The sequence below is a fragment of the Labrus mixtus genome, chromosome 11, assembly GCF_963584025.1.
Source record: "Labrus mixtus chromosome 11, fLabMix1.1, whole genome shotgun sequence".
Classification (NCBI taxonomy): Eukaryota; Metazoa; Chordata; class Actinopteri; order Labriformes; family Labridae; genus Labrus; species Labrus mixtus.
In genome coordinates this window covers 12,983,003-13,010,593 of record NC_083622.1, presented here as the reverse complement: position 1 = coordinate 13,010,593, position 27,591 = coordinate 12,983,003, and the positions used below count along the sequence as shown (strand labels likewise).

Below are 27,591 nucleotides of genomic sequence, written 5' to 3'. Positions count from 1 at the left end.
TGAATTAAATCCTAAAATGACCTTACTATGCTACATGTTGAAGTGCTGGCTTCTCTGACAACAATGCAGCAGTATGTCCTCCTTCTGAGTTTCGACTCCGCTCCTGAATGGTCTGTTTTTTTGTTTTGACCAAAGAAGGCAGGCGGTTTCAAGGCCCCTCTACGCGGATGTTTGGGACGCCCCTCGGTGGCAACATCAACAGGTGTCACAGCGATGGAAGTGGGAAAGCAAAGAAAGCTCTCTCAAATGTTTTGAATTTGCACGACACCACTTTTAAAGGCTATACGTGTCAGAGTTACATATTTCTCCTTAGAAGCTTCTTCCTTCATTTTGTCTTATTGACAAATCTTGGCACCAGTTGTGTAAATGACTGTGTGTATTAAAAGCTGAAACTGTTTACAGAAAGAGTCTGACTTGAATAATTGTTGCTATTCATACTTACACACCATACTTCCGTTCTTCCTCAACTTGTAATAACTGTTAATAGTTGATCAGCTCTGTTGTCCTTGTTGTTACTCTGCCATGTTTCTTGAAAAAACATCTGAAAATTGTTCGGAGAACTGAGTACAAACGGAGCATATTGAGACAATTACCGTGTGCGTGTGTATGAACTTGGTCTATTCAGTTCTTAGTGTAAAATTCTTTGGTTGAGTTCATTCAGGTTCCTATGTGTTATGTCACTGTGCTCCTATTATACAAGACAGGGAAAAAAACTTGGCAGCAAAAAGGACAGATTTCGTTTGAAAGTGTTATAAAAGGTCTTTGATATGGGCCCTATACTTTCTGCTGAGTGGTGTGAAACTGTTCCTGCTTCTGTTCCTCTTTCCCGACACATTTCACACTATTCAAATTCATGGGGAAACTCCATGGCTCATTTCCACTGTTAACACCAGTAACCACACTCACTGCCCCCATGAGACCGACACTATCTATCCTGTGAGAGAATAGATAAACCTGGCAGCTTTTCCCCCCTTACTGTTTTACGGATATTTTCCATTTCGCTTTCCAAAATAGCCTACTGTTTATTTACTATACCTCCTATCTCTTGTATACAACCTACAGAAACCTCGGGGTGACCTACTTTCCATACATGACTGACACACCCCCTTTTCAAAGGCTGCTTTGCTTTGGGGAGTGTCCCAACAAGGCCTTCAGCTGTGAGCTCTGACACGGACTAAGTTGCGCAACTCTTTTTAAAGTCCAGGCACTTTAAACCAGTAAGAGTGGGAAACAAAGTTTACCATGGACTTAGATGAATCCCTGTAGTTGTTTGGCTTACACCTGAACCTGTGGACGCTGATAAAAAAACAAGTTGTAACCTAAATCTTTACGTCCATTTCCTTTTAAAGACAAGGAGGAGAGTGTGTCGTTCAAGAGCAAACATGAATGCTGAGAGTTAAAAAAAAACCATGACATATGAAGACTAACATATACAAATGGAGAGATTCAAGACCAATTTACTCCCACGAATAACATGGTGAAAAAGTTATGTTCCAAGGATGTTGTGCAATCAGATCCAACCACCTAACTCTAAAAATATTCAGGACTTAGGTCAGAAAGTGCTCAAAATAGCCTCAACTTTAATACCGTTAACAGGCCATACCAGGTCTCGCACGGTAATATCGTAACAAGTCATCCTAACAATCTTAAATTAGAAACCAAACAAACATCTGCTCCACGGCATTGGTTCCCATTGTAAACCATTTGGCTCTTGGTTAATTCAAAAGAAAACATCGGGGGTAGGAAAGTTCCCACCTAATGACCCCCAAAGGCTTGCCCAAATGTTGCTTGAGATTTATGGCTGTGTGACTTTTATTGTCAGGCTACTCACTTGGTAGTATTAACTTTGACTTGGGCCTCATCAAAATCAACGCTCTTACTGTATTATGGCACAAAGACTAACCAACTGGCTGACACTATACACTGTAAGAAGTGAAGCCTATTCATTAAACATGGCATTGGTTGTGTTAAAACAGACACACGGGAATAATAACTTTCACTTCCCTTTACCTGTTCAACCAGGTGGAACACTATAAGACGGCAAATTGACCGGTTTAAGTAAGATTTCTGCTTTATTTGTTATAGCAAAAGGACAGACGGAGATGGGGGATGGGCAGCGCAGAGAACAGCCTGTTGTTTATCATCAAAGCCTGTTGCAGCTGTTTTAACACACTACAACAGGTTTAACCCACGACTAATAGTTTTCCTGTAGCAGGAAAGTAATAATTGTGCCAATAAACCTAAACCCTTGACAGGTTTACCTTTTTTTTTTTTTTTAACGCGGAGTCTACACCATTACATAACATTAAACTTTATATTTTGTAACGTCAAACCAGCCCGCGGTATTTCTCGACACTGTGGACTTATTTTCTAAATGATTTCGCTCGAAAGCTGGACAGATTTAATGTAAAAACCAGTGTTTGTTTCTGTTATTTTTCTCACTTCCTTCTCAGGAAATACCCGAGCTCCAACAAAGGAAAAGGAGAGGACGGTCGGTGATTGACGTCACCAGTCTGGCAACAAGCAGTGGATGCGTCTGGGTTTCTGCTCGCTGATTGGCTAGTACGGTTTGTTCTCGGTACATGATTGGTCAGAGCTCGGTGAGACTGAGCTACATATCTCTGCTGTAGATTCCATTTTGTTGCAATTCAGACGGAGTCGAGAGAGGGAGACTTGGCCCTTATACGGCCTGTTTTACACCACATTAGCTTTGAAGGTGACGGATTTTTTTTAGGAACTACAGCTCTGTTGTTCTTCTTACATAGTCCGCCGAGGGATATTACGAAGGCATATCTTGTATTCACTGTGGAGACGGATTTCATCGACCGAGCCAGGAGAAGTCGGTAAGAGAAAACAGTTTTGTTCCTCGTCGCCATGTTGAGTTCAATGTTTCTTTGTTTTGGTCTGGTGCCAAAGTACTGGCACCGAGATTGTGAACGGAGTCTTTTTATTTATCAGAAACATTTTCAGCTATCATTGCAAACTCGTACACGTCGAAATTATTCATATTGTCCGCACTTTTACGACGAAAAATGCCACTTTTGCGCAAGAAAGTGCAGCTAGAGGCAAACAAACATGTAGAGTATGTTTCATTTTTACATTAAATGTCTTGGCAATGATGTTTGCTTACCCATACGTTTTCATTTAACGATGCTTATTTACGCTGGGCTTGATGTTCAATCGATTTTCACCTGCAAGATGTGGTGACGCACTATGAAATGCACATCCCCCCACCAGGAAGAAAACAACAAAGCTACGACGGGGCTTCAAGTCAAAGCGAAGTAGCGTCAATATACAAACACTAATGGACTTTTATTTTGTACTAAAGGTCCTTCGGCTTCTTGGAGCACCGTGTGCCGCCGAGGTTGAGTTGATGTTCAGCTCGGCTCCACGAGAAAACAACGCTCATTGGCACATGAAAACCTTAGACCCTGCTGGACAACAAAGTGCAGCGAGAAGTAGCTTGATAACTACTTCGAGGACCTGGGGCCCGATCGGAGGTGAAAGATTGAAGAGAGAAATCCGTGTCGTCAACTTTCTCACAACAAAGAGGTGAGCTGGAGCTGGCTCTCGGCAGTGGGTGGGTGGGGGGAGGGGCGGCGGGTCGGAGTGTCTGGTGTTTCTGCACGTAATGCCGTGTGCTTGTTTATATCAAGGGATGACGTCAGAGTGTGCGTGCTATGCGGAGAGATTAGGCTTTGTCAAGTTCACCCCCTGTTAGAAGAACAGCAAAACACACATTTCCTTGATATCATGCACTTAACTCACACTTGTGAATGTTTTCATCATTTTAGGTGACACGTAGTGCAGATACAATATGGGAGGTGGAGAGAGATACAACATTCCAGTTTCCCACCCTGAGCGTCCTCTGCCTAAGAAGAACCACCAGCTTAGCAGGGCAAAGCAGAGAAGCCGTGATCAGAACGGAGCAGCAGCATCTGCAGGAGGGGTAGGGGGCCTTCACCACCATGGCCACCGCAGGAGCGACAAATGCGCAGCCTACCACAGGTCTCCAGAGGCGCGGCAGGCCGTGTCTGCAGAGAAGAGTGCTTCTGTCCGTTTTGCCACCAATTATGATCAGAACTGGGAAGGTGCAGTGTCTCACCTCAACACGTTCCTGGCCACTCAAGGGAGTCCGAGCTACGCGGGGCCTAAGTTCAGCGAGCCACCCTTGCCTAGCGTGTTGCCCAAACCCCCCAGCCACTGGGTGTCCTTCCCTATGGGCTCATGTGATAACAGGGAGATGATGACTTTCCAGCTCAAAAGTCTCCTCAAGGTGCAGGCCTGAGAGGTTGCCCACTCTTTGATCGTTTAAAAGCCAATCAATGAACTGGGACTCTACTGAAGGTACACACCCACCAGGAACACCTCAGCGCTGTAATACTTTTACCCGTTTTTAGTCGAATCACTTTAAGTGTTATGTGACATTTTCCAACAAGCAACACTTGCTGGAAATGTTGATTAAACACCCACATTTTTAAAAATTGCGACGTATTACAGCCGCTGAGCCTTGCTGGTTGGTGATGCTTTTACTGGGGTCTGTTTCCTGTGACTAATGAAAAACTGGATATCCTTTGTACTTCTGTTTTGTTTTGTTCTTTTTATGTTGGCTGTTTAAGCAGATTGAGTGATCTTTTTCCCCATGCAAGGGTTATTAGTATAGGTCAGGTTAATTCCCATCATTTTTACAGTCCATTTCTTTGGACAGTCATGCCTTTTCAGTTTATAACAATACTCCTTTAGAGTCACCTCTAAAGTCTGGGTGCTAAAGCAAAATCACATTTGTAGCATTTTTGACTAGGGCCCAACCTTTTTTTTCTTTTTATATTCCTTGTTTTGAACGAAAAAGACACTCAACTGCAATTCTGCAGGGAAAAAAGCTATCTTACTAGAGATAATAAGCTGTAGTTAGTGAGTATAGGTCAATATGATAACCTCAAACTGAAGCATAATAAGAGACCATGGCACACAGGCCCCTGGACTGTCAACTCTCGTACCTTTTTATTGCGCTGTGCGCACATGCACTATGGGAGTTGAACAAGTCTGGGGCCCAGACACTCTATCATAGCATTATTTTGTACAAATCCTTTTTGTTGCTGTTGAAAGATGTATGAAGAGCTGTTTGTAACCAAAGCAAAGTTTTGCTGTATTCTTTTATTTTTTCCTGGACATCCTCTGTGTGAATGGCGTTGTTGCCATTGCCACTTTAACCTTGCCAGCCGAGTGATGATTGGGATTGAGCTCCCTGGGTCATTTTGATCTGTTCCATCAGAACTGTTATTACTCCTCAGACTCAGCCTATGTCACAGTGTTGCAGCTTCAACATGCGGAAGAGGACCAGACGTATACGTGGGACTGTTGAGTTTCACTTCCTTGTTTTGGTCCTGTTGACTGCAAACATCTGTAAGCAAGCTTAAGGCAGAGCTGGGGAACGTCTTTGAATCAAAGTGGCCCGGGGGTCTCAAGGTGAAGCAGAAGTCAGGCATTTATGTTTACAAAATAGAACTTGATGGGTGACCATCTGATTATCAACAGGCCATCTTTGCCTCTGCCCCTGTTAACACTCTTGCACTGCAATCAGACTAGTTTTTAAATGCGTTACAGACCAGGATGCTATTGTAATGATGGAGGCGTGATCGACTATCTCACTATGGATTCTCTATTTTTGTGATTCAATCTTATACTGAGGCTCTTAACTTTCCCTGTGCAGAATTGGAGCTGCTAATTGCTGGCCTAATGACGACGAAACAAAGTATGAAAGCTCGTTAGTGTGTTCAAGAGCCATGTAAATAATGAAATGTATAAAGTACTTGTAGCATATGTACATTTGCAGGCCAACTTTGAGGCCTGTCTGACAAAAGTATTTTTAGTAATAACACTGAATGTATAAGACATGCTAAGGACATGTCTTGACTTCAATGTCTTGACTTCAATACTGAAGAATATTTTTGTTAAAAAAAGTAATGATGCCTATAGCATTTTGTCAGTACCCTGCACTGTTATCTTTCCAGAGATCTTGCACATGTTTTTTATTGTTTTGTATAATGCAGTGTAGGGTGAAAGATGCTAAAAGCTAATTAAGTAAACTACAAAGTATCAATTCGATCCTAAAGGAGACTTGCCATTGTATGAATTTGCGTTCCGAACCTGCTTACGATGCGTGAGCTTGATGCTTATTATCTTGAGTTGACCTGTTTGTGCCTAAGTTTAAACCCATGCCAAAACTGAATTGTTTCAATAAGGCGGCCACGCCACGAATCGACCAAATGTTTTAATCAGAACCGCCTTCAGCCCTCAGCTGTTCTTCCGCCAGCTGACAACTGAACCCGGCCTCCTGTTGTTTAAGTACTATCTTCTATCGGTTGTTCATGTAAACATTTTTTTCTTTCTTGCCCTGGTTTGAGTCATGCATGGTAAAGTCTCCTTTATTCTAAATTCTGAAACCAATTGGCTGTTAATTTTGTCCCACTCAAGAAATGTCACTGAAAATGAAATGAAAATGCCCTGTTAAAAATTTGGTATGAATTAGTGTTTGAAAAAAAAAAAGGAAATGTGTAAGACCACACTCTGTGAAACGAATTGATGAAAATTTTACAAAAAAGAAAAGAAATAAATCCCTTTCCCTCCCCCCTATTTCTGTCTGTGCCTGAGTATCTTATCTAACTCTTCGCTGGTGTAGTGTACATGTAAGAAGTTAAGGACAGTGAGTCCACTTACTTGAGCATTGTACTGAAGTGAAGACTAGATGTACTTCGACTCTACTTAAGTCTACTATCTTAATTTTTGAACGATAAGTAAAATAATAATAATACAGTTTACTAAGACCATATATATATATATATATACACATTTTATTTCAATTTCAAGTTTATGTTGGGGCTTGTATGCCTTTTAGTTTAGAGACAGGACAGTGGACAGAGTCAGAAACCAGCGAGAGAGAGAGAGTGGGGAAGCAGAAAAGGAGCCACAGGTTGGATCCGAATTAGGACTGTCCGCCTGGGGGACACATGCACATGCACTAACCTCTAGGCTACCGGTGCCCCCCCCCCCCCAGACCATATATTTCTTATTTACTGACCATCATTACTACAGCAGAAATAAGATGTACAATGTCCTTACTGAAAATGTTTAAGGGCATCGATCCTGACAGTCATTTAGAAAACCACGGCCTAGCTTCTTCATTGTGATAAATACTTTTCCTTTGAATTATTTTAATAGATATCATGCTTTGAGTGTTAGGTGACAAAAGCATTTTTAAATTCAACTAATTAATGCAAAATAAGAACAACCCCTCATTTAGGTCCCATAGAAAATAGTTTCTTAAAGCGCCGTCTCAAAAAAGCATGACAGTAAAACCCTGCCCTTTCATCAATCCATGTGTCAGTAATATAATTTAAATTATAAGACATTAAAGAGGGGGCATCTGCTAGAATACCACTGTCACATGTTATCTGATGATACATACATTCAGTCAATTCTAAGCATTAACTTCATTAGGTGACCATGCCACTAATCAACCAAATGTGTTCATCAGAATACATATTGATATTTTAACATCTAACAGTCGAAACTAAATTCCCGGAATGAATAAAAGTGTGACAACGTTTTTGAGTTAAGACCTGAATACCCCCAACACTGACTGCAGTTTCAGATCTAATAAAATGAACTGAACGAGTCCAAAGATCACAAAAACATGACGCACATTATGACTTTTAACAACATGACAGACCAGATGAAAACAATATAACTACAGTCATTTAGTCAGCCCAGTTTGAACATGTCACATGACTAACAAAGGTCGAGTTGGAATGGCAATTACCACCATAACTACACCTACCACTTTACAGCTGGATGTTTAACACAGGTAAGTCAGGGAATAATGTTTAATGGAATTTTACTGATTTTTTTACTTTTATTTTTATTTTTTTATGAAAAGCATGCTCTTCACCTTCATAATTTCACATAATAGCAGGATAATTGCGAGACTCTTCTCTCTAACTTGCAAACATTAGAACATTTATTTTAGCAGAAAGATGGATTTGAGGCTTGCTGTTTATTTAACAATTTAGCTCTTCCAAAGATAGTTTTCCTTTTTCAATTAACATGACATGAAATTATTTACAAAAGAACACAAGAGGCTTTCACCTTGGAGGGGTAGAAAAAGAAAAGAAGAAAATTAAATACAGAGTATGTTAATGGATGAAAGAAAAGAACAAATATATGGAAATATCACCCATTTACTCCAATATGTCAAATCTGGTCTTATAGGTTTGACATATTCAGTCCATTTGGTCATTATTCTGTACAGTCTTTCCTTTTGGACTTTGAGGGAAAATGACAGCCATCTCCATAACATATATTTCATTATGTCTATCCACTCATCAATAGTTGATGGGTTAGGTTTGAGCCCTTTTCTTGTGACAGTTTTTTTTGCTCGCTGTCAAAATAATTTATGCCAATTATCATTTGTACTCCAACTATCATATAAAATATCACCCATATATATCACATCACATCTAACAAGGATTTTGGCTTTGAACATTGTTTTAACATGTTTATGAATTTCCTGCCTATAAGTTTTTTTTGACAGCACAGCTCCAGAAAATATGATGATGGTCGGCTTCATCTTTGTTTATTGAAATGTTATTTAATGATTCCATAACACTTAATCAACCCAACCAAACTGAGAGAGGTGTACACACAAATGTATAAACTCACAGCATCAAAATATCACTTTCAAAGCGTTGTGTTCACAATTTCCACCTGTGATAACACACTCCAATATAAATACAAATCTGCCAGACCGTGCTGCTTTTCTAAAACGCTTTAGGACAAAATTATTTAGTTTTTTTTAGAATGCAGGAGTCATAAATAAGTACACCTCTGTTGCTCTCTCATTAGCATCAGACTTCTCCAAAATTATATGAAAGTAAATTCACACAGAGACTGAAACTCTACATCCACCATTTCAATCAAGATCTTCATCAGAGACTGATTAAGTAGAACTGGGAGGTGACAGAGAGTCGGTGGCCTCCGGACTTTTCAACCCGGGGTCTGGATCAAGAGGGGGAGTGTCATGCAGAGCCGCTGTGAGTGGTGGTGGACACAGGGAGGACCCCTGTTGGCAGGGCAAGGCATGTTTATTTATAACACACCATTTATATTTAAAGCAGCTTGAAGTGTTTTATAGAGTCAGAAACAACAAATTAAAAACATTAAAGAAATGTGACATTATCCATAAAAGGACGTTAAAAAATATCCTCAATCTGCTCTTGTTAGAGTACTATGTGTGATATTTCATACTTCCCCTTTGTAAAAAATGTGCACTGAAGAGTTTAAACAAAAGGAAAGTACAGTATAGAAACAACATGATGTGTTAGCCTATATGTCATTTTCATTGCTTCAGCTCCTTTGTGTCAATTATTGATCCAAACACTCCCTGCAGGCTGCACAAAAGAAAAACCCAAACCTGTTTTTCTGGGTGTGTATTCAACTCAACTCAGTATTATTTACAGTATAAAGCCACTTTCATACAAATACACACATATAATAAGACAGAATAATAAAAAGCAGAGATAGAACAAATGTTAAGTTAGGTCTTCAGTTTACTAACAGTCAGTTTTGGTAGATTACAACAATAATCTGGTGTGTCACTTTTTACATGCTGAACTATTGCTCTTCCTCTCTTTTGGCTGAGCTATCCTTTCTCTCCTCATGCTTTACCATCCTTGTTTATTTCTCCAATTCCACTACTCTTGTTATCTACCTTTTGGCTTCCTTTCAGTGGTGCAGTTTCTCCAAAAATGTTTCTTTGTCATTCTGAAGCAAACACATAATTCTCACAAATAATTAGAAATGTAAACAAACACAGAAAGATTGTCGATGGGATAAAAACTTGAGACAAAAGGCCTCCTTTATACCATCCATCCATTATCCACTTTTCCCATACAGGGTCGCGGGGGGCTGGAGCCAATCCCAGCTGTCATTGGGCGAGAGGCGGGGTACGCCCTAGACTGGTCGCCAGTCAATCACAGGGCTGACATATAGAGACAGACAACCAGTCACACTCACACTCACACCTACAGACAATTTAGATTCACCAATTAACCTAACCAGCATGTCTTTGGACTGTGAGGAGGAAAGCCTGAGTGAGTTCCCAAAGAGAACCAACACATGAACAGTGAGAACATGTAAACTCCACACAGAGAGGCCCTGTCCGACAGGGAGTCGAAACCAGGAACCTTCTCGCTGTGAGGAAACAGCACATAGCCACAGAAATACTTTATTAATCCCTGAAAGGAAATTCAGTGTTTTCTTGTCCACAGTGTATCAAAGTCAAGTGTCATTTAGAACTCTACAATAAGCCAATAATGATTAAAGTCACATTTTAAAAGGTCAGGAAATAATAATAATAATAATAATAATACATTAGATTTATATACTTGTTGGTTATCATATTATTAAAGCTGAAGGAGCAAAGTGTGCACAGTAAAAATATCACCTGTTGCCAGTACATTACACCACTTATCCAGTTCCTCCTCCTCTTAAAGGGAAGTTTCCTCATCGAGAGGTGTGACGATACCAGTAAACCAGCCGACTTCACACATCCACAGCCCGCGTAATAAACTGAAAGAACATGCCTCTAATTTAGTCAGAGGTGGCAAAGTAACAGAAGTTTGTTACTTACAAAGTTACTATTTCATTTGGCAGACGCTTAGTCGAAAGGGAGATACATCGTCAGCAAGAACTTCAAAAGAAAACTGTTGTTTGGATAAATTATTCACACTCACATTTCAAACAGATTATCATGGCGTAACCGTGGTAACAGCAATTTATGGGCTTCCGAGTTTGTAATTTGTAGTATTTTTAAAGTGTTTAACACAAAATACTATTCATATCTATGGTATTGGTGTGGTATTCAGTGTGAGAAACTAGTATCTTTAACTTGTACACACAAAATTACAACCTGTACGTTTTGATAGCTAACAGTAATGATTGACTTCTTGACGTGAGTGAAAAAGAAGCCCATGACTCCTGAGATTTGAATGCTATGGTTGATGCCAGCCGATACCACAATTTATTTTTCCTTATTCTTTTTAATTGAGGTTGAGGGGTTAAATATCGAGGCTATATGGCACTGTGTCAAAATATGGTTTGAAAGAATTTAAGATAGTTAATGTAGCAAAGGTTTTGACCTGGGTAGGATACATAGCCTATAATTATTTTTATGTATTTTTATGTATTTTTTTGTAAACGGACAACTGTTCTGAATTTGGGTAAAGTAGGCCTGCCAATAAACTGCTCTAGTTCTTTCTCTCAGGCTAAATAGGCAGTCTGCTGATAAAACTCTTCAGAAAGCTGAGTGCAGCTTGTCTAGCAACACATTATGTAGGCCTAATTATCACATTTTGATTAAGGAAATAGGCCTAATTTATTAACACGTGAGTTACCTATGACAACTTTAAACAAAGAAACAGGAGTCTATTATTGCGTCCAAGATAGTACAGCTGCAAGAAGAGTCTGTCAGCACATTGTATTCAAGATCCCTGCGCAGGTGAATGTGTCTAATGACGGCTATTAGTGGTTTTCTGTAAGAATAGGCAGGTAGAAATGACCAACCCCCCTCGCCTATGGGTAGGTAACGTTGACGTCACCTGCATGTTTGTGTGATGACACACTGGTTTCTAAATGACTAGCATCGCGCTAGCTCGATTGTGCCTTCATGCCTGCAGGATAGACATAACTAATTAGGCTACCGGAGTCGCGGGTGATGTTTACGAAACTCAGTTTTACAGACAAACTGGTTCTGGTTCTTTATACACACACACACACACATACTAAGTGATACGCGTTCTCTTCGCACTGCGCATGCTCGCGTGTAGAGCCACAAGGGTGCACACTGGAAAGTTGTATTGGTATTGCAATCAGTTAACATTATGTTGCAAAGTATCTGCTGTGTTTTCTGACAAAGGATGAATAATAACAAGTTGCTAAGACATTATCATGACTCTAATTCTCAAAACAATGAGAAACATTTGCACACTATGACTAAATTATCTCTAAACAATGATTAAGTAGCTCAGATTAATACATTAGTAGCCTACCTCAAAAGAAAGATGTTGCAGGTGTATTTAAAAATGATGAAAAAAACTCTTTCTGGGGCTACTTTCTCAGATTCACACTAAATAATGCAAAAAATAACAAGACGCTTAAAGCTATTGGACATCATTTCACTGATAATTGTAAACTTTTTCAAATTAGAAACTTCATACCTCAAAAATTAAAAGCTTTTAACCAAATATTTACTTAGTAGCCGATAAATAAGAGAAACTAAATCTAAAAGGATGTAAACAAAAATGTAGTATGATGAAATGGTTGCTGTATAGTGTTCTATCTAATATAAAGAAAATATTTTCCAAAATGAATTATTGTTATCTCAAGCATAGACTGTAAATATTAATGGACGAAGCCTGAGTGTGACGTCACCCATCTGATGCGGCAGGCGGCTCATCGGCAGCAGCCGCCATGTTGGAAATCCTGTCTCAGCCTAACTTTCAGTGAACCTAACGACAGGCTGAGAGCTGGAGCTGAGGCGGGTTTTAAGCCTCTTGACGAACCGTTACAATGCACCCACCTGTCAATCAAGTCAGATACACGCCTAACTATGGATTACATCGTTCATAAAATCAAAACGGAGCCGTTTAAAAATAAATCAGCCCCTGTACAGTGTGTGCCCATGAGGACAATTACTAATCACACCTATTTGGCTTTTTGTGCCACGCTGCAAACATGTTTATTTTCGGCTTTTTTGGCTCTCATGCTGTGATTTTGGCTTAGCCACCCTCAAGCGGTCACTCGACGCTCTGCAGGATTTTGCTCTTCCACATTTACTTCATTTTTCAGGACTGCAGGTTGCCACTTGATCTCTACATAACAGGATACTATGTCAGTATTTGGGATGCATTTCACATAATGTTGTGACTCTGTGTTATTCCTTCAACATATTTAGTCACTATTTTTTATAGGAAAAGTCACAATTTAAGATAGAACATCAGTATTTGGGTCATTATTTTGAGTATAGGCTTCTGCAAAGAGAGCCATGCACAGGTTTTTCCCCCAAAATGACGATGAAAACTATTTATTTTTTTTATTAAGCAACACTTTTATTTAAATAGACATTGGTTTCTTCACAGCCAAGGTTACATCTTCTTGCTCTTCCTGATCAGAGTTGCTGAGCCCATTGTCATAGTCTGTCGAGGAATAATAGAAAAGGAAACACATGTTTTGCAATTACTTCAAGCTTTTGATACAATTTTAACAGAGTGAGTACATTCAAGATTTTTTGAGATTAGACGTGCAGGTCAGTTGTGCTGTACCTCAATCATCTCTCCTCCCTTGATCTCCTGGATGTGGGACGTCTTGCCGGTGTTGCAGACCAGCTTGCCACCCTCCATATTGACAACACACTGATGGTCAGAGGAGGAGACAACCCAAAACATCAGGCATGGAGCCATAAGACACAAATATTAGACAGTGTGCACTTGCAGGCTCGTTCTATCACAAAGCATAAAATCAAAATGTCTTGATCAAACTAACACTCATTTAAACATTTATAGCGTCTATGTGATTTGCAAAAGAAAGGTAGATTAGGATTTCAGACCTTGATCTTCTTGCCGTCCATGGTGGTGATGTCAGCCTCCTTGCCGATGGTAAAGGAGTTGGTCACAGTCTTTCCGGGGGTCTTTGAGGTGACAGTAAAGTCATTGCCGCTCTGCTTGATCTCTGTAATCGGCTTGATGTCTTTGGCCATCTTGATGACATCTGGAGGAAGTTCTGTAAGCAAGGCACATATGTTTTTTGTTAATTCCGTCACAGTATAAAAGCGTACAAGCAAAGACTGACAGACGTCTCGGTTCTCACCCACCCATTGCCTTGAGGAACTCCTCATAGTTCTCCTGAGCGTACACCTGCCATGTTCCGTTAAAGGCCATGTTTTTCTTGAAGATCTGGATTCTCCTTCACCGAGGGGGGAGGCTGTGACAGCTGTGTGAAGCTCAACACAATGTGAGGGATGAGACTGTAGCACTGCACTTCTTATACTAGAAGGCAGGTGGGGGTCTCAGCATCGTGTCTAATGAGTAACAAAGCTCTGTGAAGTAATCGCTGCTGTTTGAACAACCTGGAGTTCACTTACTCCTGTTTGACCAAATCTCAGTTTCAAACACAAATTAAATGAGACCTTCTGTTTCTGGTCACGTTTGTTGTAATGCTTAATTGATAAGTGATATGTACAGATTTCTTCATGTACAACATTCACTTTCATTAACTTCAGGGTTCAGAGTGAATCTGCAGATTGCAACCTTCAGGACTAAAATCTGTCATTTATTAGATTCAGACTTTTTTTTCTCTTTATTTATTTAACCTTTAATTTATCTGGAATTTTCCCAAAGAGATAAAAAAAAACTTTATCAAGGTGTCCTCGCCGATTACTAGCACAAAAACGATGAGAGAGAATAAAAAATGTAATGCAAATGACATTCACCAATAAAGCAGCATCGATCACCCCCTTGCAATGTGCATTCACTGCTCAGATAATCCCTCATCATATTTTTATAGTCTTTTTTTATAAGGCAACATTGTCAGCTATTGAATGTTTAAGAAAGCAGTATAGAGAGTATAAATAAAAATGCAGTTCCTCTAATATGGTATGTAGATGTTACAATGGTTGGATGGATTCAACAGTTCTTAAACGAGGAAAACCAACTTTTTAGTGAAGCGTAGTAAAACATTTACAATACTAACACATGAATGTCAGAAAAAACGTCACTGCTGTTCTATCTTAACTTTTATCTGTAACACACTAACTTAATGTGCAAATGTTAAATGGACTTGAGCTTGTATAGCACTTTTTTTGTCTTCTGACTACTCATAGCTCTTTTACACCTTCACATTCACACACTGATGGCAGAGGCTGCTATGTAAAGTGTCCATCAGAAGGAACTAATCCCATTCATACACATTTATACGCTGCTAACGAAGCAGTGGGAGCATCTTGGGGTTAAGTGTCTTGGCCATGGACACATCGGACATGTGGCTGCAGGAGCTTTCAGTTGAACCATGAATGACTCTCTCTCTTGAGAAAACAAAGTTATGAATTGGCGCTATACAAATAAAGATTGATATTGTTCAGTTATATTGTTTTAACTCTTTGCTGCTCTTAGGATTTTTTCCTTTTTCATGTTGCTTTTATCATAGAGTATTTGCTCTTTTTTTTAATTAATTTCTATGTTTAACATAGTTCGACCTTGGAAGGTCTGTCTTTGAAAAGGGCGATGGTGAAGTTTGCCTGGATACTAAATGTGTCAATTCTTTTTAAATTGTGTCTGGTGACAGGACGGAATGATGTGAGTATCTGTAAAAAAAAAGAAGCTGAATAAGTTGAACATTAATTTGAAAGTGAACTTCACACACGTCTGCTGTGTGCCGTTGAACCTGGTGAATCCACTTGACTGAGCGGGAGCCGGGAGTAGGGTTAATGACACTACGGACTGTTTGTTTAGCACTGAAAGACACAATCTGGGATTTTTTTTTGCTGCATAAGATGAAAAAAAAAAAAGTTTTTTTGTAAGTGCTTAAAAAAGGGAAGTCATTTGAAATTCCTTTATTAAATTCAAACTCAAACGACACATTTTCACCTAAACCTCTTCAGTCCCGTATCTTTAGTGTTTACAGTTTCAGACCTGACAGACCTTAGTGCATGCTCACACAATGTAACTTTTGTTTGACAACGGCCCCAAGGCGACAAGCAACATTTAACAAAAAACAAAAAAAACAATCATATGAAACGTAAAAGCACAAGAAGAGAAAAATCAAAGTCAGCAAACTGCCTGTGTGTTGTCTGGTTTACAAAAAAAGAAAAAAGAGAGGAACTTGGTTTTTGACATGACTGTTTTTTAATTTTACAGCATTTTCCACACTTTACTGTACATTTATGCCTATATAGCGTCATGGTGTTCCTATATGTTTTGATATTCTCTTACCTTTCTTATCTTATCTCTCATGCTGTTTTTATAGCTCTTGTACAATATGGATAATGTGTAATATATGTTGTGTTGTTTTGCATTGGTATGTACCTTTCTGTTTACACATGGATGCGTTTTTCTATTGTTTTTATTTATTGATTTGAGTGGAATCAGTTGAATGTTTGGCAGCACTTTGAGTCCCAAGGGGAAAATTTAGTGTATTGTAACATATAGGGATGTTAATGATTAATCATGAATCAAGTAATCATTGTTCAGTATTAAACCGATTAGAAATGTATGAACTAACAATCTGTTTTGTTTACACTTTTACCAGCGGTCACATGTAATACCATTTTATACCAAAAGAGGGCGCCATTTACCTTTGCAAATCCAAAAAAAACAACTGTTATAACTACTAAAGGAAGAAGCACTATCTACCATCAAACCATCTTCACTTCTATCTATCTGTGCAGGTTTACAGTAAAACCATCAAACCGTGCATTACATGTCTTTCTAACTTCTTGTTCAGTTGTAACCCATGTCCACAGCGTTTGCTGGAGGCTTATCCCCGAGCTTGTAAACACTCACTGTCACATCAACAGTTTCAGATCCACACTTGTTGCGCACAAAGATGCTGTATTTTCCAGAATCGGCCATGTTGACGTTGTGGATAGTGATGGTGCTGCATTTTGGCTCCTTGGTGATGGTAAACTGGGTCCCATCAACAATCTCTTTGTCGTTTCTTAGCCAGGAGATCTCTGGAGAAGGTGCACCGTCGATGAAGCAGGTCAGACACAGAGACTGAGGAGAGGAAGAGAAGGACTCGAAAGATAAGTGAGGACAGAGCTGAGAAAAGACGGTTACATCACTACATAGAGTAATTATGATGCAATATGAGACTAATAGGTGATGTAATACCTTTCCCTCCATGATGGCTACTACATCAGGAAGACCTTTTGTCACCTTGGCCCGATCTGAAAACAAAACACACGACATAACTCCCTTCTGACACCCTCACTAAGAATCCTTTAATCCTTGTTGTGGACATAAACAACACAAAACCTGTGACTCACTTTTCTCAGCAATGGCCTCCTGCCTGAGGGAGGAAAACAAAGGGTCAAATCGATGTGACAGGTCAGGACACAGCTGCGCCAAGATGTTTTTAATGAATCGTTTTCTACCAATGGGCTGTTACCACTTGCCTCTGACTTCTAGGTGTTTCTGTTAGTGTCACAGCAAGCCATGCATCAAATACTGCGTCTAATGCAGCACTTACTTCAACCTCTGGTACTCCAGCAAGGCATCAGCAAGGGCTGTAGATATAACAACCAAGAGTTAGACCAACAACTCTGCTCTTAAAATCGTCTTTAATCTGACATTTTAGATTCTTTAAATCAATCCCACCTCGTGCAGAGAGGTCAAGGCATCGTTTGTGTGTCTGTTCGCCATCAAACATCTCCAGGGTGTATTTGCCTTTATCGTTCTCAGTTGGGTTACAGATTTCAATCCAGACTTTATCCATACTGCTTCCAGTCTTCATCCTGGCTTCCTGGTCGATCCTCCTCTCCCTACACAAAACGAAAGGATAGATTCATACTTGCCTCTGCTGCATGTGTGCTTCATAAAGAGGGTAACAGTGATAACATCTCTACCAAAAACATGCAAGTTGTGATTTTGCTCTATAGACAAAATATCTGGTTTCAGTTTTAGAGCTGGTCTTTATGCTGCCAGTGTTAGGTTGGCAATTTGTTATAGCACGTCTGATTGATTGAATGCATAAAATCATTGATAATATGTTACTTTCCATTTTTATATTAGTGCGACTTCGTCTTTTAGAGCCAGGCAGGAATAATCAAGGTTGAAGTTTTTTTTATACTCAGGTGGAAAATAAGACTGAAAATTGCAGCTTTGACTGGAAACCTACAAAGATCATTTTATGCAGGAGTTTGACAGAAGGTCAGGTATTTGTTCACTCTTTTTTAAGGCTGTTCTTTCATCGACCACCAGATGGTGCTAGCAACCTTTCTTTAGAAACCAGCTCTACCAATAACCATGTCATACTTAACATTTGTATATACAACAATTCCCACATGCACGTTTGAACGTTATAAGAGGCAAACCAGCTTAGAAACACTAATGTGCTTTTAAAAACAAGTCGAGTGCAACAGCTCTCACTTTCCCCCTGTCTTTCTCTGTTATCCCGTTTTGGTGCTGCAGAATTAAAATCTACATCTCGTTGGTTCACACTTACGTACAGATTTTTTTTACCATTACCCTTTTTAACCAGCTTAAATCTTAATACTGTCTGAAAATAAATGATGCATCAGCATCTTTGTTGAGGCCACACTTTAGTTAAAACTGACAGAAATGTTCAAACATGAGATATGATTTCTATGTGTGTTATGTGTCACATTCATACACATTTATCAAATACTCAGACTGATATAATGTGTACCTCTGAAAACCTGTGAAGGCCTCCGCTGTGTAGTATTTGGTTATAAATAAGGAGGATGATCCAGGTGGCCAGATGTGCCCCAGCTGCCACAGCAGAATATTTGCATGCAGACATTAAGATTCAGCTCCACTGTCACATTTACACGCTGAACTCATTAAAGCAGTCAAACTCATCAACGATTTAGAAGCTGAACTGAAGAGTTTGCCATCATAAATAGAAATGTCACAGTCCTAGCTGCATGGGGTTTTATGTGTGTATTGTCAGCATGTTAAAGCGGTATGTGAGGTTTCTCTTTGTGGTCTCTTATGTGTACATGAACACACAACACGTGAGCTGCATCTGAACCTACGCTACCTTACCACGGACTCCTGCACTGGTGGAGGAAGTCATACAGCTCTATCGTAATGTGTGCCCATCCTCATGTTTGTAGCTTTGCATTACAGCGTTGTACCTCTGTGGCTTGCAGTAGGAAATGAGACGACACTGCTGACGTTAAAAAATTAACTTAAGGTTGTTTTGATGTATTATATGTACCAGTTTCTTTCTTATGCAGCATTTTTAATAAGGACTTTTCTAGATTTTGTCTCTTACACACTTAAAAGTTTATTTGGAATACTTCCTCATCCTTCCTGACCTTTAGTCTCATTTCTTTTTCACATTATACATCCTCAATTCCTTTCCTTACTTCCTCCCCTCTCCTCTCCTCACATCTTAGTCCCTCCCATCTGAGATGCAAGCGGAGGAGACACAAGGAACAAACACAAGGAGGGTGGAGTTGAGGTAACAGGCTTTTAACGTCAATTATTTAGCTCACTGCTATAATAAATAACCTGATGAGCATAATACTGTTCATAAAAGTAGATTTTGGTACACATGTATTTCTTAATACCTGTCGTGTGTCCCGTCTCTTTTACACGCCACAGATGCAAAAAAAACGGCTATAAAGGATACGCCTCACTCATGGCTCCTCCCCGAAGCTCCTCTGCTCGTCAAGACGCCTTTAAGGAATTGAAACTTACTTTCTGTTTGCTCTGAGATTGATATCATGGTAGTAGGATGTTTGAGGATAGAGAAGACCAGGAGGAACAAAATAGAGAAACAAAAAGACGCTGTGAGGCCCAGAGTTTCTCTGCAGGTGGACTCACCCGTAGTACCAGCTGTTCTTCAGGTAGCTTATATAGTATTTGAGTGAGCAGTAGATCATAACTCCTTCAGAGGTGCTCTGAATCCTGAGCGGGCTGGCCGACAATGCTGCAGAAACCAAGAGAGAGGGAAGGTACAGCCTCTGATTATTTTCAAACGATTCAGTTTCCCTCTGCATGTGTAACCCATTACCTTCTGTACGACACACAAGTGCACACATAAGTCAAAGCCTTTGCATGCAAAAGTAGACTGAAAAAGTATTTTCTATTCTATTCTAAAACACTTTATTCTTATATGGGAAACCGAAACTGACATTAATATTCTGAAACAACACACACGATTAATTAACATGGCCAACACAGCACATCTGGTGTACATAAAAAGTCATTGACACCTTTCACAAACATTGTTGTGTAAAGACGGAGTGTGAATAACTCACCACACTGTTTACCCAGCTGCTGCAGGAGCTTGTCGTACTCTGTAAATGAAAATAACAGTTCAGCGTTCAGAGAGTCATTTTATGTTGTCGTTGGAACACAACAAATACTAAATGCAAGATTTATGGTGGGTGGCTGAATGCTAAGGACACATAAGCGAAAAGAGGGAAATAAAAAAAATGGGAACGAGGTGGCAGCTGAAATGTAAACAGAACCAAATTGGGAGTGATAGTTGTTGTGAAGGTCATGTCTCACCGTCATGGAGTAACTCTAAGGTGCTGACATCCTCTCCTCGTCCATCTGACACCACAGCTCTGTAAGAACCTGCCTCTTTCTTTGTGACCTGAAAAAAAACAACATCACCTCTGGTAAATCAAATAAAACCATCAACAACCTCAAATATCAAATATTGACAACTGGAGAATTGGAGAATAAGCTAACGCCTCGAGTTGTCTGAAACATAGCAGGAACATTTCGGTTACCTGTGGGACGCTGAGTGTGCAGACTCCTGATGGTTGGTCATACACAACTTGGGTCAGCGCCGCACTTTCTTTAAACCACTTCAGAGTCGTGTCCTTGTTTGTGTTTGTCACCTGAGTATGAGGAGAAATGACACACCTGAGGTAAAAGTGCCCCGACTTTCCTTTTTAAATAGTTTTGTCTCTATAAATGGGGCGCGCAACATAACCACTAGGCTAATTGGAGCCTAAAAGCTAACTATATTTACATGCTTTATGTTGATTTAATCTCTAATGTGATAAAAGATATGACATTCCTTGGCGCTTAATCCAGTGCTAATTTAGTTCTGTTGTTGCTGTTAACTTAAATATTCTGCTAAATGAAAACGTACCTTGCACTTCATAATGAGTTCACAGTCCTCGTTCACACTCCACGACAACAATTCCTCGAAATAAGGTCCTTTGAAAAACAGGAAACATGATTACTCATCAGTACTGACGCTGACACATCAATTTATGTGACCAAGCAATGCAACATTAATTCTTCATAACTGATCAATTTATGACAATTAAAGCAAGTTATGGCTGCAGGATGAACCAGAGCATGGTCATGTGACAGCTGCCTAAAATACGCCTAGAGGGAATATTCACAGTACAGGAGGAAACCTTTGTCCCACTTGGTTTAATATCTCTTTTGAATTGTAGTTAAGTGCATAAAGAAGATCAAACGTGTTGATATGTGTAACATGGACTTTGAATATTGGACACGTGGTGAGATAGTGTTTTTTCAGGACACTGTGACATTCCACTCAGACATGTATAACTTCTCCTTATCACGTCTGAGAGGTCATGTGATAAAAAAAAAAACATGGCGTTCAGTATCACAGGGAGCTTCTTTCCTTTCCTTATGTCACTCTTTAGTTTGACAAAAAGCTGCGTCATCATGAAAAAGCTATTTCAGCTATTGCATGCAATAGATCAGCGGTTCCCAAAGTTGGGGCCGCAAGACACTGTGAGGGTGGTCGTGAGATGCCTTGCAAAAACTTAGAAGCAAATGATTCAAAATGGTTTTAAAATAGCATATTTTACCCATCATTTTGAAAGGATATACAAAAAAGCTGTTAAATGTAAGTTTGCACATGACTGCAACAATTTTGTTGTCTGCTGCTCTAATTAGATAAAATTGCACAGAGAGACACTGAAATATAAAATAAGTATGTTATCTTTTGTTTTGGTCTAATGCCAGTGTTTGGAGAGGCCTACTAGTGCTTGTGGCTGTGCTCAATGTTAAATGCTTTAACCACTTCAAGGGACAGTGGTCCCCAGTCTCTGAAACCCTTATTTTGGGGGTCACGGGCTGAAAAGTTTGGGAACCCCTATAGATAACCTTGGATTGACATGACAATGAGTCATGTTTGTATCTTTCTAAGTTACTCACTCACTTTGTTATTCACTGGTAACACACAGGTTCTGTTTCAGCAGCAGGTGAAACACTGAATATTTCCGACAATCACAGTTTGATTCAAGTCACGCTGTGGGCCCAGCAGCAAACACTCTTATTGCGTTTACTTTGTAGAAGTGTGTTACTGATGTTTGAAGACTGCTCACCAGACTTTCTCTGTTGGTCGCGTCTGTTTTTATCCGCCAGGGCCAGCGTCTGACGAAACTCTGACAGAGACACAGAAATAGCAGACTCAGAGGACAACAGTAGAATCACAAAGAGGGGAAAATCACTTTCCCCCGCTGTTCCAATTTCCTGAGGCCACTTCTGCCAAACACGAATAATTAAAGTTAACAAACATAAAATACAGAATCCGTTCATGTCTTTATTCACAAATAAAGAGAGAAAAATAATCTTTGAAATAAACATCAGCAACCTGTGCTCAGTTCAAATGACAAGAGAACCCACACATGTTGCATTAACACAGTAAAGTAAGAGAAGATAAATATGGGCTCTCTTCAATATTTTGAATTTGGACTGCAGTACCCATTTTAAACACTAGGTGTCAGAGTTACAAATTTCACCAGGAGATGTTTTGTTCTCCATTAATTAATTAATTGCTCAAAATAAACTGACTTTAAACAGCTTCCTGAATACAAACTTCTTACTGAGCCCCATAAATATCCCAGACAGAGTCCTGGCCAGAATTTCATTGACACAGGGGTCATGTGAATAACTTGGAGGACACTTTAGAGTCTGCTTAAACTGTTATTTGCCTTTTTCAAAGGTTTATTCTCACCGGCAGGAACAAATGTGATGAGGAGATTCTTAAACAAACATATAAATAGACGACATCTTCAATATGCCGGTGTTAGTTCTTAACTTCAGGGTCGTTGCTAAAACTGTTCAGAATCTGCAGATAGAAACAGACTGCATGACCTGAATCGCAGTGACAGGCCAAAGTTCAGCCTAACACGCTCTCTTTCAGGAACAAAAAACACCACATCAAGGTACAGATGAACATACTTTAAACAGAGCTGGTGTGATGTCCCACTAACACTGTGAAACCTCATTGGTTCTATTGTTTATCTTTATTACTTTTAATGGTTGAGTGAAGGGCTTACTTTGATCCACAAAGACCAAAGTGAACTGGTTCTTGGCGCGGCCGTCCCTCAGCTGAGCCGTGTACGAGCCCTGGTCCTCCCTAGAGAGCCGATCAAACAGGATCTCCACCAGACCTTTGGCCTTGTCGAAGTTGATCTTACGGTGCTGCGGTGGAGCAAACAAGTAGTAAACACACATACAGCACACGCCAGCTCGTAAGCAGACGGATGGCAGATAGGTACTGTATAGATGGGTTTGTCGTATAGAGGGAATAAAGTGTGACGGGTGCATGAAACGTGTCTGAAATGAGAAACATGTTTCACACACATGTTCGCACACTGACACACAAACAAACAGGGACACACAGGACGCAGCCTTTGAGCTCATTGTCATGGCTTTTATGTTCATCGAGATGAGTATGTGCCTCGCATGATGATGGGCCGCAGTGCTGGATGTGATTCGTAATGTATGGCGAGCTTAAGGGCCCTAATCAGCTAAATGGCTTTTGAATTCACAAACCTCAGCTGTGATCATTTAGAATGAATGTACAAGCAGTACTGCTCAGATGGTACTCTGATATTGGAAAATAATAGAATAAATGAAAATGAAAACACAGGCGATGAATGAAAGCGGCTGAATATAAAGCATGGGCCCCGTCTCGCACCAACACGAGCGAGCGCGGACACACAAAGTGTATCCGACAGAGTTGTGAAACCACAACAAACACACTGTGTCGTGTTTGTTTTTCCCTCTGTGGACACATCAGAGCACGGCTCAATAAACCTTGACGGTGGTGCTGATTATTTTTAGCCTGATGTCATAACACATATCAGCACTGAGCAGTTTTGTTCACATTCAGTTTATGCTCCTCGATGATTATAGTGTTGCTTTGTTTTGGCTCTCTATGATGGCAGGTGAAATCACTGTGTCGCTTTTCTCTCAGCGGAGGAACATTATTGTGTCAATGATAGGTAACAGTGTTTATGAAATTTGCTTTTTGTTTTGCTGGCAAATGGGGTGGGCTTTCACCTCGCTGTTTCGTGACAGTAACTGATTTGGAGGTCGTTTTTGGAGGCATTTGAGCATCAAGTGCATGCAAACTTCAGCCTGACTAGTGCAAAATATGACACGGGAAATACGCCAAAAGAGTGGTGAAATGTTCATCACAATGACTTCATTTACTCCACTCACTAGAGACTCAATATTAGGAGATGACAAACTCAGGATTTACAACCCAAAAAATGTTTGCTTGAAGGAAAGTCGTCCAAATGGTCTCTTCTTCCCTTGGCCTTTCTTTGACATCTAAACTAATCAAACACCTGTACCAGATGTTGGCCTCTCCTCCACCTTCAGCTTACTATATCCTCTTTATTCATGTACTTTACCAATAAATTTCTGTTTTGAAATGAGAAATACTAAATTCAGGACCAAGCTTTTTTTCCAATTAGCTTCTAAATATAGGAAAACAAAAAACATACAGAAGAGTCTTCTTTTAATATAGAATCCCATCGATTTTTTCTACATGTGTCTTGACTTCAAGTCCATCTATTCTCAAACTAGGAACCATAAAGTGGTCGACTTGAAAGACAGGAAGGTGACGAGTTTGAGTAAAGTAAAAATGACCAGATTTGTCTGATAATATGTTTTTTTCCAGAATGTATAAACACAACAGATGTCTGGTGAATCTCTTCCAAATCCTGTGTATGAGAGGTGGTTTTTTTTTTTAGCACTTGTTGGCATTATAATACTCTAACCCTGATAAGATATAATTGGTGCGGCAGTATGACCTGCACAGTGGCTTCTCACCGGGGTACTGGAGATTTCTTGGTCATTGAAGATGAGACGGAGCTCAGCGTTGTCACTCAGACTCTCAGTCTGCAGCCAAAGACGTACGTCACCTTTCTCTGAAACCTCCACCTGCCAGCCGGACTTCAGAGCTATCACTACCCAAAAACAAAACACAAAGGGCACCTTAGGAAATGCTGACTACAGGTGTGTGCAGATTGATTATAATACAGCACAATGTCTTTGGTACATACATGGGTTTCTGACTTCCCAGCTGAGTTCTTTGAGTCTTTCAAGGTCTGAAAAGTAGTGAAAGAGTTTTGGAAGGTTAATTAAACTTTGATCAGCGGTCACATTTTGTAACACAGAGGAACAATGGCTTGCATGACTGAGAGTTGATTGAAATCATATGCTTAGTTTAATGCTTAGTGGGATGTGTGACCTTGTGGAAGTCGTTCTGAGGGAAATGATTATTTGAAAAACTTGCAAAGCCTTCAAAATTAAAAGTCTGCTGTTCCTGCTGCCATCAGCTTTTTTTAAGAGACACAGCAGACGGCTGGGTTGTAATTGTGCGCCACTGTGTGTTTCAGTTTACCTTCAGCAGTGAAGTCGTAGCTGGACGACAGGTTCGGGTTGTCGCTCATCTCCACCGTGTAGAGACCCAGATCCTCCTCAGAGGGGTCTGTGAAGGTCAGCAGAGACCTGATGTACAAATTGAAAAACAGAAATATCAAGACCTAATCTTTCACTCTATTTTACTACCCCTCCAGCTCGCAGCACAGACTGCTGCTCTATGTTGCCAGCCATCAGAATTCACAGTACTTTTCTATCCCAAAAGTGATATCCAATACCTTTCAGCCAACTTCACTTAAAATAAAATGACTGTTTTTCATGCAATCAGGACTGAAACAGTGTGGAACATTTTGAAAAATGGCATGTGGCTTCCCTAAAGCTAATTAAATTAAAAGAAGCCTGCGCTCAGTGGAAACTCGGTGAGAGTCGGTGCAAACTAAGATTCCTGGATTTCGAAAACAGTAAAGACACAAGAGTCAGAATCCCCACCTATTCTTCTTGGTTTCTGCCCGAACTCTTCCAGCGTCAACGGGCTCTGTGTAATTTTTGCCCCAGAGGAACTTGCTCTCATCGTTCATCTCGTCAGCCTCGTATCCCAGAAATATGAAACCATCGTCGTCCACTCCAACCTCAATGTTTTTGGTGCCTGAGGATGAATTATGGACTATTATGAATTATAATTTCAGTATGGTCGGCAATTTGCTACAGACACGGACGTTCACAGAATAGTAAAGGTGAGGAAATTATTAAACATACTTATTATATGCTCTAATTCTAATTTATAATTCATTTACTATTAAATATATATTTTGAAATATGTTAAAGTATGTCCCAATAGTTCATTGGTTCCATTTTAATCAAAACACTAAAAGTATTTCACAAATCAGCAAATAATCAAATCCATATTCTTGGTGTCTGGATGGGCATTTAAAGATAAATAGTTCAGGATTTGGGGGAAAATTGCTTATTCCGTCCATATCAGTTTCATGGTTATCTGCTAAATACAAAGCCAGAGGCCTTTGAGCCTTATGCTCAACTAAGCTAACCATTTCCTGGCTCAACCACTATATATAATGTCTGGACACCACAGCGGTATCTTTCTTCTTGTGCAACCTTGGCAAGAAAACAAATCAGTGTAATTCTCGTAACAGAGGCCCACACTGCTTTGTATGCTACTGTGTTCAGTCCAGCTCCTCCTAAAGCCTTGGAGAAGTTTTTTTTATTACTGTATTTGTATATCTTGAGCCCCAGTAACTGACCTGGTCTGGTTTCAGCTGTGACGGGCTCAGTGGGCAGGGAGGCACAGCTCACTCCAGCCTCATTGACAGCTGACACACGCAGGCGGTAAGTCTGACCCGCCTGAAGACCTGACACCTGGATGTCATAAGAAACACATCAAATATTTACTGATCAGACCCATAATTCATGATGATTATTCAATCATTCAGGCCCAAAGAAACCAAAAGGAACGACTTTGTAGACACTCTGAACTCCTCCTGGTATGTGATTTACTAGAAGAATGATTTACTGGCATTCACAGTTAATAAAAACTCTCATCTTTTATAACAGAACTTGTCTGCCCTGTTAAATCAGGTAAAGGAAAAACCCAAATTATAACTCAAGCCCTTTCATTGTGCTTCAACTATGTCTGTTATCTTGAGCTGGAGCTTGTAAACACGGTTACAGCTTCGCTCACCTTGTAATGTGTGTCAGAAACGGGCTTTTCAGTTACAGCAGTCCAGTCGTCTGATTGGTCGCCCTGGCTCATTTCCAGCAAATAGCCAGTGACCGGGCTTCTTCCTTCATACAACGGAGCCGCCCACAGCAGCACGAGTGAGTCGTTTCTCACCTCCCTGACCTCTACGTCATATGGACACGCTGAGAAAGAGAGAGCGAGAGAGAGAGGAGCGAGGGTCATTGACATGGTGAATATCAGAGTCAGTGTTAGTGTGCAGAGGAGCTTTAAGGGCAGAGTAACACACAGCGTGTGTTCAAAGCTCATAATTAATAATTAATATGTGCCTGTAAATATTCCCTGAGTGGCCGTATCAAAAGCAACCAAACAGATTCTCTTTGTCACAAAGGAAAGTAATACCAAAACAAAACAGAAAGTAAGCTTAATAACAAGCGACTTTCCATAATCTACCCCTCTAAACTTCATGCCGCCATGTGG

General features: G+C 40.0%; 3 protein-coding genes across 5 annotated transcripts in view; 1 reads left to right on the top strand and 2 right to left on the bottom strand.

Moving 5' to 3' along the window:
* The first annotated feature begins 2,633 nt into the window (after positions 1 to 2,633).
* pnrc2 (proline-rich nuclear receptor coactivator 2) lies at positions 2,634 to 6,633 on the top strand. Its single transcript, XM_061050128.1, has 3 exons — positions 2,634 to 2,843; positions 3,329 to 3,552; positions 3,795 to 6,633. Exon 3 carries the CDS (start codon positions 3,818 to 3,820, stop codon positions 4,286 to 4,288), a length of 471 nt encoding a protein of 156 aa, XP_060906111.1. The 5' UTR covers positions 2,634 to 2,843; positions 3,329 to 3,552; positions 3,795 to 3,817; the 3' UTR covers positions 4,289 to 6,633.
* A 6,504-nt stretch (positions 6,634 to 13,137) lies between these two features.
* Positions 13,138 to 14,063, bottom strand: fabp10a (fatty acid binding protein 10a, liver basic). The gene is made up of 4 exons (XM_061050127.1): positions 13,925 to 14,063; positions 13,661 to 13,833; positions 13,377 to 13,466; positions 13,138 to 13,250 (listed from the first exon to the last, which is right to left on the bottom strand). The coding sequence occupies exons 1-4, from the start codon at positions 13,989 to 13,991 to the stop codon at positions 13,200 to 13,202; spliced, it is 381 nt and encodes a 126-aa protein (XP_060906110.1). The 5' UTR covers positions 13,992 to 14,063; the 3' UTR covers positions 13,138 to 13,199.
* Positions 14,064 to 15,930: 1,867 nt separating this feature from the next.
* The window catches only part of myom3 (myomesin 3), a 53,523-nt gene continuing 41,862 nt past the window's right edge, over positions 15,931 to 27,591 (bottom strand). For 2 of the 3 annotated variants that reach the window (XM_061050120.1, XM_061050119.1), the window contains exons 20-37: positions 27,115 to 27,296; positions 26,678 to 26,792; positions 25,908 to 26,064; positions 25,441 to 25,547; positions 25,100 to 25,144; positions 24,867 to 25,003; positions 23,081 to 23,225; positions 22,124 to 22,183; positions 20,908 to 20,975; positions 20,540 to 20,650; positions 20,313 to 20,400; positions 20,060 to 20,098; positions 19,623 to 19,728; positions 17,427 to 17,590; positions 17,299 to 17,335; positions 17,096 to 17,118; positions 16,941 to 16,996; positions 15,931 to 16,823 (exon numbers count right to left, since the gene is read on the bottom strand). In XM_061050120.1, coding sequence (XP_060906103.1) covers positions 16,548 to 16,823; positions 16,941 to 16,996; positions 17,096 to 17,118; positions 17,299 to 17,335; positions 17,427 to 17,590; positions 19,623 to 19,728; positions 20,060 to 20,098; positions 20,313 to 20,400; positions 20,540 to 20,650; positions 20,908 to 20,975; positions 22,124 to 22,183; positions 23,081 to 23,225; positions 24,867 to 25,003; positions 25,100 to 25,144; positions 25,441 to 25,547; positions 25,908 to 26,064; positions 26,678 to 26,792; positions 27,115 to 27,296 — 1,916 coding nt within the window. In that variant the 3' untranslated portion in view covers positions 15,931 to 16,547. Of the gene's footprint in view, positions 16,824 to 16,940; positions 16,997 to 17,095; positions 17,119 to 17,220; positions 17,336 to 17,426; positions 17,591 to 19,622; positions 19,729 to 20,059; positions 20,099 to 20,312; positions 20,401 to 20,539; positions 20,651 to 20,907; positions 20,976 to 22,123; positions 22,184 to 23,080; positions 23,226 to 24,866; positions 25,004 to 25,099; positions 25,145 to 25,440; positions 25,548 to 25,907; positions 26,065 to 26,677; positions 26,793 to 27,114; positions 27,297 to 27,591 lie in introns of all 3 variants that reach the window. The other variant, XR_009674869.1, reaches the window with a different exon arrangement.

What these genes read in the sequence shown, in the direction of transcription:
- pnrc2 (XM_061050128.1), top strand. Translation starts at nt 3,818, where the DNA reads ATGGGAGGTGGAGAGAGATACAACATTCCAGTTTCCCACCCTGAGCGT.
- fabp10a (XM_061050127.1), bottom strand. Translation starts at nt 13,991, where the DNA reads ATGGCCTTTAACGGAACATGGCAGGTGTACGCTCAGGAGAACTATGAG. An exon ending in GGAGTTCCTCAAGGCAATGG is followed by an intron (nt 13,834 to 13,924) that starts GTGGGTGAGAAC and finishes CCTTGCTTACAG; the next exon opens with AACTTCCTCCAGATGTCATC. An exon ending in TGGACGGCAAGAAGATCAAG is followed by an intron (nt 13,467 to 13,660) that starts GTCTGAAATCCT and finishes TCTGACCATCAG; the next exon opens with TGTGTTGTCAATATGGAGGG.